This window comes from Branchiostoma floridae, unplaced genomic scaffold (assembly GCF_000003815.2).
Source record: "Branchiostoma floridae strain S238N-H82 unplaced genomic scaffold, Bfl_VNyyK Sc7u5tJ_1439, whole genome shotgun sequence".
NCBI lineage: Eukaryota > Metazoa > Chordata > Leptocardii > Amphioxiformes > Branchiostomatidae > Branchiostoma > Branchiostoma floridae.
This window is the reverse complement of record NW_023365716.1, coordinates 831,662-850,986: the sequence shown is the minus strand read 5'-3', so window position 1 is coordinate 850,986 and position 19,325 is coordinate 831,662. Positions and strand designations below refer to the sequence as shown.

Genomic DNA, 19,325 nt, shown 5'->3' with positions numbered 1-19,325 from the left:
ACCCAGACAACAGACATGGGCTTGCAGCAGGAAAACGTGTGATGTGAACTTTCCCCAACCTGACAACACATCAACCTCACAGGCACAGGAGAGCAGGGGCAAAATGGGAAGGCGTGTGGTTAAAAACACCGGTGAGAAACCCTACATTTGTGAGGAATGCGGGTACAGGGCCGATTGCAAGGCTCACTTGTTCCGACATATGAGAACCCATACAGGAGAGAAACCCTACAAGTGTGACCTTTGTGACTATTGTGCTGCATTGAAATCCAACTTGGTCAATCATATAAGAAAACACACTGGGGAGAAGCCCTACATGTGTGGGGAGTGTGGGTACATGACAATTCTAAAATCTGACTTGTCTCGACATTTGAGAACGCATACAGGAGAAAAACCCTACAAGTGTGACCAGTGTGACTATTCTGCTGCACGTAAACATAACTTGGACAGCCATATTACACAGCACACTGGTGATAAGCCCTTCACATGTGGGGAGTGTGGGTACAGGACAGCTCAAAGGTGCAAATTATCCCTACATATGAAAATCCATACAGGAGAAAAACCCTACAAGTGTGACCAGTGCGACTATTCTGCTGCATATAAATCCAACTTGGACAAACACCTAAGAAAGCACACCGGTGAGAAACCCTACATGTGTGGGGATTGTGGGTACAGGACAGTTCTAAAATCTGACTTGTCTCGACATTTGAGATCGCACACAGGGGAAAAACCCTACAAGTGTGACCAGTGTGACTATTCTGCTGCACATAAATCCAACTTGGACAGCCATAGAAGAAAGCACACCGGTGAGAAACCCTACTTGTGTGGGGAGTGTGGGTACAGGGCGGCTCGAAAGGCCCATTTATTCCTACATATGAAAACCCACACAGGAGAAAGGCCCTACAAGTGTGACCAGTGTGACTATTCTGCTGCACAGAAATCCAACTTAGACCAACATCAAGCAAAACACACCGGTGAGAAACCCTACATGTGTGGGGAGTGTGGGTATAGGGCGGCTCGAAAATCCAAATTAATAGTACATATGAGAACCCACACAGGAGAAAGGCCCTACAAGTGTGAGCAGTGTGGCTATTCTGCTGCACAGAAATCCAACTTAGACGAACATGTAGCAAAACACACTGGTGAGAAACCCTACATTTGTGGGGAGTGCGGGTACAGGGCTATTCGAAAATCCAAATTAGTCGTACATATGAGAACCCATTCAGGAGAAAAACCCTACAAGTGTGACCAGTGTGAATATTCTGCGACACAGAAATGCACTTTAGACCGACACCGTTTAAAACACACAGGTGAGAAACCCTACAGATGTGACCAGTGTGGCTATTCTGCTACAAAGAAATCGAATTTGGTAAAGCATATAAAAAAGCACACCGATGAGAACCCTACATGTGCGGGGAGTGTGGGTACAGGACGTTTAGAAAAAATGATTTAACCCAACATATGAGAACCCATGCACCTTACAGTTGTAGCTTTGGTATTTCTAGCTACTCTACACCCACGAATCTCAGCTCTCTAAACATTTGGCAACATATACGAAAAGGGAGGCTAAAGTGTAACTTAAGTGTGACAAATGTGTAGCATCCAGGCTTGTCCTCTTAGATGCAGATCTACGAAAGTGGGACCGCGTGGCACAGCGGAAGCGTGTTTGCCTCATGACCGAGAGGTCTCGGATTCGAATCCGGGTGCTTGTCATCGATCTTGTGCCCCTGGGAAAGGCACTTTACACGGCTTTCCTCACTTTACTCAGGTGAAAATGAGTACCTACCTTCGACTAGGGCCGTCCTTCGGATAGGACGTTAAATGTCACGTTAAAGAACCCCCACACATGCGATTGTGCGGTGTGATGGATCAAATCATTCTGTCTGACTGGAGTTGGTGATTCACTACAAATCACCCGGATGGAGGCCTGGCGAACCTCTGTGTCGTATCAGCCATATGGTGAGTGACGTGTTGGAACATTCACCCGGGCGGGAGACGTGGCGCATCACCGTCTTGTACTCTGCCAAAGAAGGGTATATCAAAGAAGGGTATATCGTAAGGGGCGATATTACCCTACGCGAGGGGCCAGTCCTGGCCTTTGCACGTACATACATACATTCATGCATATCTAACTTGGTCATACACTACAAATGTTGGTGATATAGCAATATGTAAACAGCTTCGGTATATTTACTTTGTACTAATATATTTATTTGCTAATTGATAAGAAAACTGTGTATACAACAGTAAGCATAAATACTTTTCTTTCATGTTAAAATTGATCACTTTTTTGTTTGTTACATGTAAGAAAGCCCTTTGTTTAATCGCACTGTAAACATATATGGATGTAGGTTTTTGAATTGAGATATTTTTTGATGTGGTCTTTGTTTTTTTCTTCACTGTCGGTATCGATTTGAAAACTGTAAAATTTGTAACATCTGTATATTTACTTGTAATTTTCTACTCTATTTGATCTATTATTCCCAAATATACAAACCGATATTTATATGTATATTATACATGTACTTATGTTTTGTACTCAAGTATTCGCATTCTTTAAGCTTATAGCAATTTACTAGTAGATGATACTGACGTGTTTAAAATCTGAGCATAATTTTGGTAAATGTATTTCAAAACTAGAAAGGCAACATTTTTGAAAAAAAAATGCAGGATGTGGGCGAAGGGAAAAGAAAGCAAAAATCGCAAGAAAAGAAGCAACAAGAAAGGCAACATTTTCTCGAAAATGCAGCAAAAAAAAAATTACAAATATTATATTCACGGATTTGATCCCGGACCGTTGGTTTCCCACGCCTGAATAATACCACTAAGCCAGTGCTACAAGATATTACATTTGCACGTTTTAACAGGTATACAAATGTATTGCGTAGCTTGAACACGTCCGTTCACCGTTGAATTTGCAAGATTGCAAGGTCCAATTTTCTGAAGATAATGTTTTTGTGTGAAAATTTATCAATCTCGTTCATTCCATGGCGGGCAACTTCTTCCTTGAGCGCCTGTTTGGTCGTCTCAGCTGCTATAGTATTATCAAACTGCATGCCGAATGCCATTTTGTGTCCTGTGCGTTGATTGGTTCACCTCTGCGTACACCCGAGACAGTCCTCACCTTTGTTCCAATCAAAAAGCTGGAAACGCGGAGTATATGGTTACAGCTTCCATTTGTTCTGAGTTCTGATTGGCTATTATCAATGTCGATGCCGATTGTGTTCTGTGCGTTGATAGGTTCATCTCTGACGTAAAACCGAGAAAGTGCGACTTTAAGCCAATCAAAAAGCTTGAAACGTGGAGTACATGTTTACAGCTTCCATTTTTTCTGATTTCGGGTTGGAATATGCAAATATCTGAGGAAAAACTAAATGTTGGGCTTCGCCCACATAATAAAGTACGTGTAAGCAAAGACGGTAATTGCATTAGTGTTGGTTTATATCGTCTGATAATTTTGACTCCCTTTCCTACCATGCCTTAATTTTGAAAGAAAAAAGACTAAAGAAGTGTAAACTAGATACAAAAACAAGGTGTTATTATACTCTCAGTTCAATAGCATCCTTGTGATAGCAGTATTCAAGATCTAAACATGAAATGAGGAAGAAATCCTGGGTATATCGGATTCCACCTGGCTTGGCCTAACAGTCAAAACCTAACAGAATCTGAGACGTAGAAATCGAGGTAGAACTTTTGTTTTCTTTATTAGGAGATCTCCATTATTGTTGAAATACATCCACTAGTCTTCCTGGAGTCCTCTTTCATAAAATATTTGAATTATAACCACTTCTATTTCATTTATAGCGTTATTTTTGCTAGGTTTAAAACCAGGAGAGTAAAGCGCTATGCGGCGATCTGTGGTTTGACCTATTCAGTATCAGGTTTGTGACCTCTCACCTTTACCCCGGTAGTGAGCTGACGTCCGGAGCGTCCGCCATTTTGTTTTTCGTCTCGTCTAGAGTTTTTCAAATCCTCCAAACTGACGCGATTTTTACCGATTTGTAGGAGTCTTGGAGACCGATTACTACCATTGACCTTCAGGTAAGACATGTGATTGTCGTTAAAGCCGCCTGGTTGGAGCTTGTTCGGTGGCGAATTATAATTAGAGGCGTGTTTGTGATTGGTAGTCGATGGGGAGGGGGACATTGAAACGAATGATCGAGATATGTCAAAATTTGAGGTGCAAATCAGAAAAATTGTTGTATCAGATAACATAAATGATAGATGAAATGAAGACGGTTATATTCGCGCATCTTAAAACTAGACGTTTCCTTGAGCTCACTTACCGTGAAAAAGAAAACTCTGTAAGGTATCACATATACAAATGTAAGAAAGGCGGAAACAATATAATGGCTACCAAGATTTTTACCCCTCTCCGAAACCAGACCACCAATCCAGCAACGTAAGCCGCTATTCCAAAAGAAATCAGAGCCGTTTGGCTGTGCTTGAAGTTCAACCCCACTGTTACACAAATGCCAAGAAGCTGCAGTGCTAGAGCTGTGTACCTAAACAAATTTCAGGTACAGGTACAGGTACAGGTACACGGGTCAGGGGTCGAAATAACATACTTAACTTGCAATTTGCACATAATTTTTGAGATTTGCATGTAAAAATATTCTGAACTTGCAATATTGCATGTTGAAAATACCTAGCCTATAGTAAAAATACTGAGGCCACGGTGCCTTTGTTTGTCTGACGGGGATCGTCACCGGTCGTCAGTAGGTGTTATAATATAAATAATCAAATTTGGCTTTGCTGCAAACTTACATGTTGATTATGTGGATATCTTTCCCAAATTTTTAGTTCTATCTATACTTTCATGCGCCAATTTCTGTCAACCAAAAGTGACAGAATGGGCAAAATTCTTATCTGTCTTGATCAACAAAATTCTGCCAAAGGACGGAATGATAGATGCTGGCTAGAACATTGCAGTATTTTGCATGTAAATTTTTCAAATTGCACGTAAAATTTTTGCCAACTTGCAATTTTGCATGTAGCAAAAAAATGTATTTCGATCCCTGCAGGTTTAGGTACCAAGTTTAACCAAGTATATGTAGGTTAAACATGTAGCTAACTGTCTTTTCTAGTGATAAATTGTCATCTTTGTATGGGGAAACTTGAATCTCAAAACAATTTCTTAAGTCTCAACTGCAAGATTATCACCATTGTCATTGTTGATTCGGGATTTGCAGTAGTGTTTACTAGTGATTTAGTTTGTTTAGGTACAGGTACAGGTACAGGTACACAGATGTTTAGGTCCGGATCTGTACCTAAACAATTTTTAGGTACGGTACAGGTACGGGTATTTAGGTACACAGCCCTATGCAGTGCCAGTGAAATGTGTTTTCCACCTGACTGATGCCAGATGGCGTAAACAGTGCTATATTATATGTTTGCGTGTCCACTATTCTAGCACCACTGTACAGTCTGTGCTTACTGTAAGTCATGTTCATTCTACCACAAAGATAACGTCAAAAACCTCTGGAATCATGTATATAGACGTCATAGATTGCTATGTGTCTGTATTGTTGTGTTGTATGCATTCTGTTTTTACTATGAGTTAATTCGTGCCTAAGTTGAATAAAGAAATACTATGTTGTTCTATATGTATACCCTAATTGACACATATCCAAGTCTTGTGTAATACTGAAAAAAATGAGGCGCTAAAACGGGTAAACTACTTTTACAGAAGAAATTCTGTAAAATTTGCACCTTTTCTGTTTTTTCTCATCATTGTTCTCTTATAATCATTTTAGACATGGAGGAGTTCGCATTTGTGCCTCCTGTTCAAGAGCTTCATGCGGACGAGAACGAGATGCACATCAAAGAGGAGCCGACAGGAGACACTGGATGGCAACAAGATGGACAAAAGAACGTGCTGTGCCAGGAAACGTACAGCGAGGACCAGGAAACATACGACTACCAGCCAACCGGACATCCTTGGAACGAGAATTATAGTTGGGAGCAGACAACAGACACGGGACGGCAGCAGGACGAGAAAAGGGACGTTCCAAACGACGACACGTTCGGTGTAAAAGCGGAAATGGAAGAGTCTAGCTTTGTTAGTATTGGAGAACATCCTGGGAAGGAGATGGAACTTTATGGAAATCCTGGGAAGGAGAGTGACAGCAGGGAGACCCAGACAACAGGTAACCAGTGTGACTATGCAGCTGCACATCAAGCCAATTTGGCCTACCATATAGCAACAAAACACACTGGTGAGAAACCCTACATGTGTGACGAGTGCGGTTACAGTTCAACCAAAATGTATGACTCATGTATGACTAACTTAACTGTACATATGAGAACTCATACAGGAGAAAAACCTTTCAAGTGTGACCAATGCGACTATTCTGCTAATATGGTGGAGTTCACATGTGTGCCTCCCGTTAAAGAGCTTCATGCGGGAAAAACTGCGAACGAGACGCACATCAAAGAGGAGCCGACAGGAGACACTGGATGGCAACAGGATGGACAAGAGAACGTGCTGTGCCAGGAAACGTACAGTAAGGACCAGCAAACCTACAACTACCAACCAACTGGACATCCTTGGAACGAGACTTACAACAGTTGGGAGCAGACAATAGACACGGGACGGCAGCAGGACGAGGAAAGGGACGTTCCAAACGACGAAACGGCAGGCAATCCTGGGAAGGAGAGTGCCAGCAGGGAGACCCAGACAACAGACATGGGCCTGCAGCAGGAAATGTGTGATGTGAACTTTCCCCGACCTGACAACACGTCAAACTCACAGGTACAGGAGACCAAAGGCAATACTGGAACCCAACACATTAGAAGAAATAGAAGATCTAGAGAAAAACCACGCTTTCACAAGTGTGACCAGTGTAACTATTCTACATCACGGGCATCGTATTTGGTCCAACATTTGACAAATCACCACGGTGAGAAAGCCTACATGTGTGGGGAGTGTGGGCACAGGACTGCTTATAAGTCCGGCTTATCCTCACATATGAAAACCCACACAGGAGAGAAACCCTACAAGTGTGACCAGTGTGACTATTCTGCTGCACGAAAATCCACTTTGAATCGCCATCAAGCAAAACACACTGGTGAGAAACCCGACAAGTGTAACGTATCCCAACACAGGGGAACCCATACAAGACAAAAACCCTACAAGTGTGACCATTGCGACTATTCTGCACACCGGGAATGGCATTTACTCCAACATTTGAGAACACACACCGGTGAGAAACCCTACATGTGTGGGGAGTGTGGGTTCAGGACATCTTACAAGTCCTGCTTATCCCAACACATGAGAACACACACAGGTGAAAAGCCCCACAAGTGTGACCAGTGCGACTATTCTGCTGGACAGAGAGGCCATTTGCTTAGGCATATTGCATCAAAACACACCGGTGAGAGACACTACATGTGTGGACTATAGAATGACTCAACTTATGTCAACAGATGAAAACCCACCGGGGAGAAACCTTACATGTGTGGACCTGTTCTAGATCTACAAAATCTCAGCTGTCTATCCAATAGATATTACATACAATACAATAGAATCCAAATCTGCACGTTTAACAGATGTATAGCATACTACTTCGTCCTCTTCAGACTAGAAAATGATCTCCCAGCAGATATTTTGCAGTAAGACAGTATCGAAAGGGTTAAACAGTACATCTCATTTGCCCTTAAACCTCTGCTTGCAGAACGGACGTGAAAAGTCGTAAGTTGGAATATCCCATCCAGATGTGTGCATGTTAACTGTGGTCTTAATCTGTACCTGGGCCTGATAGCTACTACCTACCTACCAACCTACCTACCTACCTACCTAGTCCTTTGACCTCCTGGTCGTTGGGGGGACAAGATAGCCATGAAGATGGAGAGTTGTCTCCAGGCCCGTCTGTCTCTTGCTACTGTCAGCCTTCCCTACAGGTTGAGGGATGTCCATTCTGTGATGTTACTCTGTTTAAAAAAGCTGTAGCTACTCTGTAGTAAAAAAAGTCAGAAGCCGGCAACCTGGCAGGGCTGATGACAAATGTTCCAGATAGAGTGCTTGTGTAAAATAGCTCCTAGACTAATTGACGTACTGTATACATACACATCAACGGCTCATAGTGGTTGGTTTTGCATTTAAGATAGTTTTTGTGTCTGTATAGCAAGGCGTACTTGTTTTATTGTGAGGAAATAATCTACAATTTATGAGCCGTTTTCGCTCAGTGTAAACATTCTTAGACATCTGTATATTTCTTTGATCTGTCCGAAAGAATAACATCTACAACAATACGCACATAGTGTATACTGTTATTATGCATGTACTTTGTAGATGTCGTCTGTTTGTACACTTGTATTCTTAGTATTTGTACCTGATAGCAATTTATATTATACTGACATATTTGATAACTTGGTTTTGATTCTAATAAAGCACTGTCAAAATAAAGTAAGTGTATGCAAAGTCTATGGTTTGATTCTATGCCGTAGCAATTTTAGCGTAAAACATGTATAGATATATTTAATGTGACTTAATATTGGCAAAGTAGACTTTTTAAAAATAAATGGAGGGTAAACGATGCCCAAAATTGTTGTGTATTTCATTACCCTGTTTCAAATGCTAAATTTCTATTGAACACGAATCCTGCGCATATCACCCTGCATGCCGGATTTCACCTGATTTGGCCTTAAGGTAAAAAAAAAAAATAACACAAACTGATGTTAGAAATCGAGGTAGAACGTTATTATCTCTAGGCTCAAAACTGCGAGGGCAAAGCGTTATGCGGCCATCTTTGGTTTGACCCATTGTCAAGTGTGTATCAGGATTGTAACTTCTGACCTTTGCCCCGTCTTAGCTTACGCCCGCCATTTTGTTGCCATCATCGTCTTCGTTACTCACCTTCTTCTCCAAACTGCTTCGTTTTTAGGGGATTCCAGAAATCGTGAAGACCGCTAACCACCACAGATCTACAGGTAAGACGTGTGGTTGCCGCTAAAGCTTCCTGGTTGGTGCTTGTTTACCTGTAAATTGGATTTATGGGTGTGTTTGTGATGTGTGCTTTGGTGGGGAGGGGGGCAGTCACTGTTAATTGCATTTATGTATACGCAATTATCATTTGCACTTTTTTTAAACAACCTTTATTAACAATTACATAACATTACATTCACATAACAATCACATAACATTATAATACATAAAAGTAATTGCGACCAGGCTGTATCACCTAACATGGCTATTTCTGTACTATTATTTACCCTGTTCTTAAAATGCGCAAAGTTTGGTTTCATGTTTTTCACATAACATAGGTATATACAGTATTTCGCCAAGAGAATATAATATAAGTGTGGCATTGGCAGTATGATGGCAACATACACCATATACAATCAAATTGTCATCCAGCACTATATAAGTATTGCTTTTCATAGCTCCTCCACCAAAGACAGAATTGCTTACAAAAATTTTTAACCTCTTTACAGTACACAAATATATGTACTATGGTATGTTTTTCCTTACAGTTATTGCATCGGTCGGTTTTTACTAGATTTGTCTTTTTTAACCATCTGTTTGTAGGTAGGAAATGGTGAATTATCTTGTACTGAAAATATTGCAAATTGGTTTCTTTAGTGACAATAAAGGCGGTAGTATAAACTTTCTCGATGTTGTCTTTTCCAATTTTACGTATGATTTCGTTTTCTCTAGTGGTTGGTAACTTGTTTTTCTATAAGGGTATCGTATATCTGTTTACATGTTGTTGTGAGGGGATGGATTCTCTCCGTGTATTCAATGATATTTTTAGAGGCGCACTTTTTCCCATTGTTTTTGATATTATCTTTCCAATTTTTTGATATTGCCGCTTTTATAGAATTGTAATTCATTATTTGTCTTGAATCCATGGTCAAACCATATAAATTGTGTAGGTCTTCGTTTGTAAGAAAAGATCCATCCTCGTACAACAAATCATTCAGATAGATAATCCCGGCATCTATCCAGATTTTGTAATATATTGGTGCATTCTTTACTAAAATAAATCTATTATTCCACAAAACTTGCGAACGTATTTGTTTTCCCCCGGAAGTCTATTGGGTCATGAAATTCGGCACGTCTATTGATTACGAATTACTGTTTTACTTTTCCAGATGAAATAAGTTGTTTCACGATCCATACCCCCTCTCACAGAAATGGAAGATTCCGGTCTTGAACTTTTCTGCGGAGACCAGTGTCCTGAAGATACTGGGAAGGAGAGTAAGCAAACAGAACACCCTGGGAAGGAGAGTGACAGCAGGGAGACCCAGACAACAGACACGGGCCTGCAGCAGGAAACGTGTGACGTGAACTTTCCCCAACCTGACAACACACCAACCTCACAGGTACAGGAGAGCAGAGGATATATGGGAGGGCATGTGGTTAAACACACTGGTGAGAAACCCTACATGTGTGGGGAGTGTGGATACAGGACAATTTATAGGTCTCACCTATCCCGACATATGAAAACCCACACAGGAGAAAGACCATACAAGTGTGATCAGTGTGACTATTCTGCAGCACAAAAAGGTGATTTGGACAAACATCTAGTAAAACACACCGGTGAGCAACCCTTCATATGCGGGGAGTGTGGGTACAGGTCAGCTCGGAAGTCTAACGTATCCACACATATGATAACCCATACAGGAGACAAACCCTACAAGTGTGACCAGTGTGGGTACAGGACAGCTTGGAAGTCTCATTTATCCCAACATATGAGAACTCATACTGGTGAAAAACCCTACAAGTGTGACCAGTGTGACTACTCGGCAGCACAGAAATCCACCTTTGACCAACATGTAATAAAACACACCGGTGAGCAAACCTATATGTGTGAGATGTGTGGGTACAGGACAGCGAAAAAGTCTCACCTAACCGAACATGTGAGAATTCATACAGGAGAGAAACCCTACAAGTGTCACCAGTGTGACTATTCTACTGCACACAAGGCGAATTTGGAGAAACATGTTGCAAAACACAGTGGTGAGAAACCCTACATGTGTGGGGAGTGTGGGTACAGGACAACTCACCAGTGTCACTTATCAAGACATATGAGAACCCACACAGGAGAAAGACCTTATAACTGTGACCAGTGTGACTATTCTGCTGCACAGAAAGGTGATTTGGACAAACATCTAGCAAAACACACCGGTGAGAAACCCTACATGTGTGGGGAGTGTGGATACAGGGCAGCTCAAAGATGTAACTTATCCCGACATATGAAAATCCACACAGCAGACAAACCCTATAAGTGTGACCAGTGTGACTATTCTGTAGCACAAAAATCCACTTTGAACAAACATGTAAGAAGGCACACTGATAAAAAGACTTAGCTACATGCGGAGTGTTTCAAAACAGGACAACTCAAATGTCTAAATAGCCAAGCTTAAGCATATAAGAACCCACAGAGGAGGAAAACTATAGAAGTGTTATCAGTGTAACTACTTTGCAGCTAGGAAATCTCACCTTTATCTACTATTGAAAAGTCTGGCAGCGCTTATGACAAATGTTCCAGATAGAGTGCTTGTGTAAAATAGCTCCTAGACTAATTGACTTGCTGTATACGTAAACGTCATCGACTCATAGAGGTTAGTTTTGCATCTAAGCTAGTTTTAGTTTCTGTATAGCAAGTCATACTTGTTGTTGTAAAAAAATCGATAATTTATGTATTGTTTTCGCTTAATGTAAACTTTTTTGTGTGATCATAACTTGTTTCAACATCCGTATAGTGCTTTGATCTTTTCGAAAGAATAACATATACAACAATACGCACATTTAGTATACTGTTAATATGTATGTACTTGGTACATGTCGTCTGTTTGTGAGCTTGTGTTCTTAGTATTTGTAGCTGATAGCAATTTATATTATACTAACATATTTGATACCTTGGTTTTGATTCCAATAAAGCGCTGTCAAAATAAATTAAGTGTATGCAAAGTCTGATTTTGTTTTGGTTGATATTGTCTGATTATAGAGATGTAGATGTAGATGTATATTATTCCTTTGCCGTAGCAGTTATGAAAAAATTAACACAAAATGATAAGTAGAAATTGAGGTAGAGCGTTATTTTTGCAAGGCCAAAAACCACAAGAGTAAATGGTTAAGCGGTCTTCTCTGGTTTGACCCATTGTAAAGGCTGTATCAGGTATGTAACTTATGACCTTTGCCCTGTCAGTGAGCTTACCTCCGCCATTTTGTTTCCGTCATCGTCTTCGTTATTCACATTCTCCAAACTGACGCGTTTTTAGGGGGTTCCTGAAGTCGTGGAGACCGCTAACTACCACAGACCTACAGCTAAGACCTGTGGTTGTTGTTAATGCTTTCTGGTTGGTGCTTATTTACTGGTAAATTGCATGTATGGGTGTGTTTGTGATGTGTGCTTTGATGGGGAGGGGGGCAGTGACTGTAAATTACATTATGTTTGGATGTATACGGGGCCACTTGCACTTGAGTCTGTCACACAAGACTTTCTACCAGTCTTCACTAACTTCGATCCTAGTACTTTGTAGACCGGGGGGGGGGGGTAAATACCGTGTTCTGCTACTTTGAAAAATTTGTTTCTATTATAAAGGAATAAATACAAGAGGAGGATGGATCCATGTATATTTTCCAAAGTGCTAAATAATGTCTAACACGAAAAAGCAGCAGATCCCAAGAAAATGTTTATGGCTGGATGGTTAACGTACCATAGAATGTGGCAACAGGAGTCTTGTGGGAGGCATGTTGCATTCTTTTGCATGTGATTTTGTAATAGAAATATGCTGTTCCAGGCTGCGTCGTCCCTCCCCTGCATCCATAAAGAAGCTAGCTTCTGATTCGGCACCGTTGTCATACCCAGGTATGTGGTTCATATGGTTACGTTTCATGATGAAATTTCATGTGAAAATATAGCCTTTAAGTTAAGCTTGATAAACAATCTTCATACCATGGCATCACCATATACATATGTATATGTACCTTCTAATCAGTGTCCACCCCCATCCCACAGAATAAAATGGAAGATTCCAGCTGTGAACATTTTACTGGAGAACTGTGTGCTGGACATCCTGGGAAGGAGATGGACTGTACTGAACACCCTGGGAAGGAGAGTGACAGCAGGGAGACCCAGACAACAGACATGGGCCTGCAGCAGGAAACGTGTGATGTGAACTTTCCCCAACCTGACAAGACATCAACCTCACAGGTACAGGAGAGCAGAGGCAATATGGAAAGGCATGTGGTTAAACACACCGGTGAGAAACCCTACATGTGTGAAGAGTGTGGGTACAGATCAGTACAAAAGTCTGACTTAACCAAACATATGAAAATCCACACAGGCGAAAGACCTTACAAATGTGACCAGTGTGACTATTCTGCCGCACGGAAATCCACTTTGGACAACCATACAGTAGCAAAACACAGTGACGAGAAACCCTACATGTGTGGTGAATGCGGATATAGGACAGTTGAAAGGTCTACCTTATCTCGACACATGAGGACCCACACAGGAGAAAAACAAATGTGACCAGTGTGACTATTCTGCCGCACGGAAATCCACTTTGGACAACCATACAGTAGCAAAACACAGTGACGAGAAACCCTACATGTGTGGTGAATGCGGATATAGGACAGTTGAAAGGTCTACCTTATCTCGACACATGAGGACCCACACAGGAGAAAAACCCTACAAGTGTTACCAGTGTGACTATTCTGCTGCACGGAAAATCAATTTGGTCCAACATATGACAAAACACTCTGGTGAGAAACCCTATAGATGTGACCAGTGTGACTACTATGCTACACAGAAATATAGGTTGGTCGATCATTTAAGGACACACACTGGTGAAAAACCCTTCATGTGTGGGGAGTGTGGATACAGGGCATCTCAAAAGTCTCACTTATCCAAACATATGAGAACCCACACAGGAGAAAAACCTTACAAGTGTGACCAGTGCGACTTTTCTGCTATTGATAAATTCAAGTTGAAACAACATCAAGAAAAACATGCTGGCGATAAACCCTACAAGTGTGGAGAATGTGCATACATGACAGCCTATAGGTCTCACTTATCCAGACATATGAGATCCCACACAGGAGAGAAACCCTACAAGTGTGACCAGTGCGATTATTCGGCGGCAGAAAAACATCATCTGATAGATCATCAAACAAGACATTCCGGTGAGAAACCCTACATGTGTGGGGAGTGTGGGTACAGAGCGGCTCAAAGATCTACCTTATCCCGACACATGGAAACACATATAGGAGAGAAACGCTAGATGCGCGAAGTATAGGTACAGAAAAGCTCAAATGTCTAACAACCTAAGCATATAAGAACCCACAAAGGAGGATAAACATATAAGTGTTATCAGTGTAACTACTTTGCAGCTAGGAAACCTCACCTTTATCTACTTTTCATATGCTAAAAGCCTGGCAGGGCTTATGACAAATAATAGCGATGGAGATCTTGTGTAAAATAGCTCCTAGGCTAATTGACGTACTGCATACGTAAACGTCATCGACTAATAGAGGTTGGTTTTAGTGTATGTCTAGTAACTATAAGGCATACCTATTTTTTATGTGAGCAAAAATCGCCAATATTTACTAGAATGTGTAAACATTTTTGTGATCATAGGAGTATTAAAACTTTTTTTAAACATCCGTATATTTCTTTGATCTGTCCGAAAGAATAACATCTACAACAAGAGTACTCACATTGTGTATACCGTTGATATGCTTGTATTTGGTACATGTCGGTAACGTTTGTACACTTGCAATGTTGTATTCTTAGTATTCGTAGCTGATAGCAATTTATATCATACTATTACATTTGATAACATGGTTGTGATTCTAATAAAGCGCTGTCAAAATAAAGTAAGTGTATGTAGATTTCTAAAGTCTATATTGTCTATTATCCTGATTTTTTTTGCCGTAGCAGTTTTAGCGTTAAACATGTATAGATACATTCAATCTTGGCTTAATATTGGTAAAGATGAAGGTTTTCAAAATAAATGGAGAGGAAACGATGCAAAAATTGGTGTGAATTTAAATCATATTTGAATAACGTCATTACCCTGTTTCAAATTCTTAATTGCAATTGAATAAGAAATCCTGCGCATATCATCCCTCATGCCGGATTTCACCTGGTTTGGCCTTAAGATAAAAAGATGAACACAAAAAGATAGGTAGAAACCGAGGTAGAACGCTAGGCTTTAATCTGCTAGAGTAAATCGTTATGCGGCGATATTTGGTTTAACCTGTTGTGAAGTGAGTATCAGGTTAATAACCTCTCACCTTTGGCCTGGAGAGAGCTGACGCCCGCCATTTTGTTTCGCGTCTTCGTCTTTGAAATCATCTCTGAAGTATTGTCGAGATTTTACGGAATCTAAGAAGCCGTGAAGACCGCTAACCTCAACCGACTTACAGGTAAGATCTGTGATTATCTAAAGTGATTTCTGCCTTGTGCTAGTTTAGCGGTAAATTAGAATAAGAAGTGTTTTTGTTGTTGGTATTTTGATGGGGAGGGGGGCAGTGGTGATGTATACAGGGTCACTTGCACTTCAAAATCTGCCACACAAGAATTTTCTACCCAGCCTCATTATACGCTGTTGTTATACGCATGTACTGTATGTGCTTTTATGAGGTTCAGGTTCTGAATTTGTTGTTATATCATCAACAAAAAGCCCATTAACTGGCGCCACCACATATAGATCAACCTTGGTTTTCCAAAGAGAAATTTATTTTCTTATTAGACTTTTTAAGAAGATTGACCTTAACACATAAGAACCCGATACATCCAAACTCTTCAAGTTCCAGTTGTTCCAGTGAAAAGTTTTAGTTTCATAACCTGAGAATCGGAATTGTAGGTTAAATTTCTAAAAACAATTTGGTTTGTAGGCAAACACACAGTCTAATTCTTAGTATGTATCACAGCTCTAGCAACAAGTTTTAATTCTGTAACCTATCCCCCACAGAACAAAAATGGAAGATTCCAGTCGTGAACATTCTTCGGTAGAGCTGTGTGTTGGACATCCTGGGAAAGAGATGGACCATCCTGGACAATCTGAGAACGAGAGTGACCACACAGAAAACCCTGGGAAGGAGAGTAACAGCAGGGAGACCCAGACAACAGACATGGGCCTGCAGCAGGAAACGTGTGATGTGAACTTTCCCCAACCTGACAACACATCAACCTCACAGGTACTAGTACAGGAGAGCAGAGGCAATGTGGAAAGGCATGTGGTTAAACACATGGGTGAGAAACCCTACAGGTGTGGGGAGTGTGGATACAGATCAGTTCAAAAGTCTGACTTAACCAAACATATGAGAATCCACACAGGATTAAACAAACATCTAACAAAACATACTGGCGAGAAACCCTACATGTGTGGGGAGTGTGGGTTCAGGACAACTCATAAAGAAAGCTTATTTCGACACATGAGAACCCATACAGGAGAGAAACCCTACAAATGTGACCAGTGTGACTATTCTGCCGCACGGAAATCCACTTTGGACAACCATACAGTAGCAAAACACAGTGGCGAGAAACCCTACATGTGTGGTGAATGCGGATATAGGACAGTTGAAAAGTCTACCTTGTCCCGACATATGAGAATCCATACAGGAGAAAAACCCTACAAGTGTGACCAGTGTGACTATTCTGCAACAGAGAAATCTAGTTTGGTCAAACATATAAGAAAACACACTGGTGAGAAACCCTACATGTGTGGGGAATGTGGGTTCAGGACAGCTATGAAGTGTAACTTATCAGTACATATAAGATCCCACACAGGAGAAAAGCCCTACAAGTGTGACCAGTGTGAATATTCTGCTGCACATAAATCAACTTTGGACCAACACCTAGAAAAACACACCGGTCAGAAACCCTTTATGTGTGGGGAATGTGGGTACAGAGCAGCTCAATGGCAACACTTATACCGTCATATGAGAACCCACACTGGAGAAAAACCCTACAAGTGTGAGCAGTGCGACTATTCTGCTGCACAGAAAGGCCATTTGGACCGACACCTAATGAAACACACCGGTGAGAAGCCTTTCATGTGTGACGAGTGTGGGTACAGGACAGCTCGCAAGTCTACCTTAATCCGACATATGAGAAGCCATTCAGGTGAAAAACCTCACAAGTGTGACCAGTGTGATTTTTCCGCAGCACAGAAACATCATTTGATCAACCATCAAACTAGACATTCCAGTGAGTAACTCTACATGTGCGGGGCCGGGGAGTGCTGGTTCAGGGCAGCTCAAAGATCTAACTTGTCCCGACATATGAGATCCCACACAGGAGAAAAACCCTTGTGACTATACTGCTGCAACGTACCAAACTCTCATTTGACCGACATTTGAGAAAGCACACAGGTGAAAAGTCGTAGATGTGCGGAGTGCGTTCATACAGGGCAAATGTCTAAATAGCCAACAAGAAGAGAACTCAAAGAGGAGAAAAAAACATTATTATTACCCGTTAAACTACTCTGTGCCTCAGATATGGCACCTTTATCTACAATTCAAATGTTCGAAACAAACTAGATTTACAAAGGTGACAAATACAGCGTGCAGTTTTTGAGGCAAAAGCAAAGGTATTATGGCGAAAGTCCCCCCCCCCCCCACCACCCACAACGTTACTTGTGTTCATCTGGGCTCGATCCACAGTGTATATAATGACAATGAAGTTTATTGCATATTCATGCCCCATTGGGGCTAAATGCAGTCAGTGTGGCACAAAGGGAGTAAACGGAAAACTATACATGTACTACATACACTACAATTTACATGCTTCCTCTCTCCTCTTAAAGTATGTGTAGACGAACTTACAGAGTTTTTCCAGTATATCGTAGTTAGATAATGGCATAAGGTATTTGAACAGATCTTTCTTCGTTAGGTGCGCATATTTATAAGAGGCTGACATATCCAACAAAAGCTGGCGAGGTTTATGGCAAATGTGCCGAACCAGACCGCTTTGACCTCTAAAGTCGATGTAGGCTTTGTGTGTCTGCTTTAAGCACGATGGTATAGACATTTCCTTTTAACATGTTTTTTTTAATATAAATATTGGTGACCATAAGAATATCTAAACTTCGTTTTAGTATTATTAGTGGGTTTGGTTTATTTGGTTTCAGTCTAATATTCTTTTGATTATAAAATAACCCAATATAATTGTAATAATATGCAAATTGTGTATATTGCGCATGGACTTATTATTCTGTTCACTAGTATTCTTTGTGTTTTAGCGCATACATGCAGCAATATAGATTGTACTAACAAGTTTGAGAACTCGGCTTGATTTTGTTGAGATCTTTCAAATAAAGTCATTGCAGGCAAAGCTTATGATTTGGTGTTGTACTTTTTTTATTATATTTTGTTGCGTTATATCATCTGATATCCGTATGAAAGTTTTTCTCTGGCTCATACATAACAAAAATGTTAGCCTCCAAAACACAGGAGCAAAGGGTTATGCGGCGATCTCTGGTTTAACATATGGTGAAGTGAGTATCAGGTTTGTGACCTCTAACCTTTTGCCTGGGCTTGCCTGGGCTAAGCTGACGTCCGCCATTTTGTTTTGCGTCTTCGACTTTGATTTCATCTCTGAAGAATTGTCGATATTTTACGGAATTCCAGACGTCGTGGAGACCGCTAATCACCATAGACCTACAGGTAAGACATGTGGTTGCCGATAGTGCTTTCCGTTGTGTTCTACCTCGGCGGTAAATTATAATTAGAAGAGTGTTTGTGGTTGGTATTTTGATGGGGAGGGGGGCTTGCACTACTATGCTCGTCACACCTGACTTTCTACCCAGTCTTCAATAACTTCAGTCCTGGTACTTAATAGATCCCGGGCGCGGATAGACATTGCGTTCTGCAACTTTGAAACTTTCTATCCCAGACAGAATTTCTGGGGATGGCCGAGTTTGAGGTCATGTATGTTTGCCATTTCTCTGTCCTTTGCCTGTATATGTGTCAGATAGTATCTATCACGTCATAGCAGTTGATCCGAACAAACTAATTTTAGTATGAATGGATTTTAGACGTGCCGACGATAAAGACGTGCCGACGATATCCAGTTTGAACTGTTTTGCTGACGATACATCGATGTACAACTCCGGACATACAGCCGAGGAAGTTGCCAGCACAACTAATGCCGATCTTTGTCTTGTTTCCGATTGGTTTTCCGACTGGGGGCTCGAACTACACCCTGATAAGTGCAAAGTTATGTGTATAAAGGCTTACCAAAGCAAGGTCCAACTACCCCCCATCTACCTAGCCGGTCAAATCCTCGAACAGGTGACTTCCTACACTCACCTAGGCGTCACCATGCACTATACACTCCGGTGGAAAGAACATGCTGAAACCGTTCCAG

At 41.1% G+C, this 19,325-nt stretch overlaps 5 protein-coding genes across 5 annotated transcripts in view; 4 read left to right on the top strand and 1 right to left on the bottom strand.

Moving 5' to 3' along the window:
• The window catches only part of LOC118407668 (tropomyosin-1-like), a 1,169,601-nt gene that overhangs the window by 319,707 nt on the left and 830,569 nt on the right, over positions 1–19,325 (bottom strand). The gene's annotated exons all lie outside the window — the stretch shown is intronic.
• The window catches only part of LOC118407610 (zinc finger protein 25-like), an 865,280-nt gene that overhangs the window by 47,036 nt on the left and 798,919 nt on the right, over positions 1–19,325 (top strand). The window lies entirely within an intron of this gene.
• LOC118407627 (zinc finger protein 525-like) overlaps positions 1–19,325 on the top strand; it is a 976,997-nt gene that overhangs the window by 167,686 nt on the left and 789,986 nt on the right. The window lies entirely within an intron of this gene.
• On the top strand, positions 3,891–11,310 carry LOC118407700 (zinc finger protein 436-like). The gene is made up of 4 exons (XM_035808217.1): positions 3,891–4,038; positions 5,754–6,656; positions 10,133–11,071; positions 11,213–11,310. Exons 2-4 carry the CDS (start codon positions 5,756–5,758, stop codon positions 11,308–11,310), a joined length of 1,938 nt encoding a protein of 645 aa, XP_035664110.1. The 5' UTR covers positions 3,891–4,038; positions 5,754–5,755.
• Positions 15,254–18,294, top strand: LOC118407621 (gastrula zinc finger protein XlCGF57.1-like). Its single transcript, XM_035808126.1, has 2 exons — positions 15,254–15,379; positions 15,928–18,294. Exon 2 carries the CDS (start codon positions 15,935–15,937, stop codon positions 17,171–17,173), a length of 1,239 nt encoding a protein of 412 aa, XP_035664019.1. The 5' UTR covers positions 15,254–15,379; positions 15,928–15,934; the 3' UTR covers positions 17,174–18,294.

Excerpts from the sequence above, each read along its gene's own strand:
- LOC118407700 (XM_035808217.1), top strand. The coding sequence starts at position 5,756 with ATGGAGGAGTTCGCATTTGTGCCTCCTGTTCAAGAGCTTCATGCGGAC. Across the intron at positions 6,657-10,132 it reads AGGCAATCCTGGGAAGGAGA|AAATGGAAGATTCCGGTCTT; the intron begins GTGCCAGCAGGG and ends CCCCTCTCACAG. Across the intron at positions 11,072-11,212 it reads ACCTTATAACTGTGACCAGT|CAGACAAACCCTATAAGTGT; the intron begins GTGACTATTCTG and ends AAATCCACACAG.
- LOC118407621 (XM_035808126.1), top strand. The coding sequence starts at position 15,935 with ATGGAAGATTCCAGTCGTGAACATTCTTCGGTAGAGCTGTGTGTTGGA.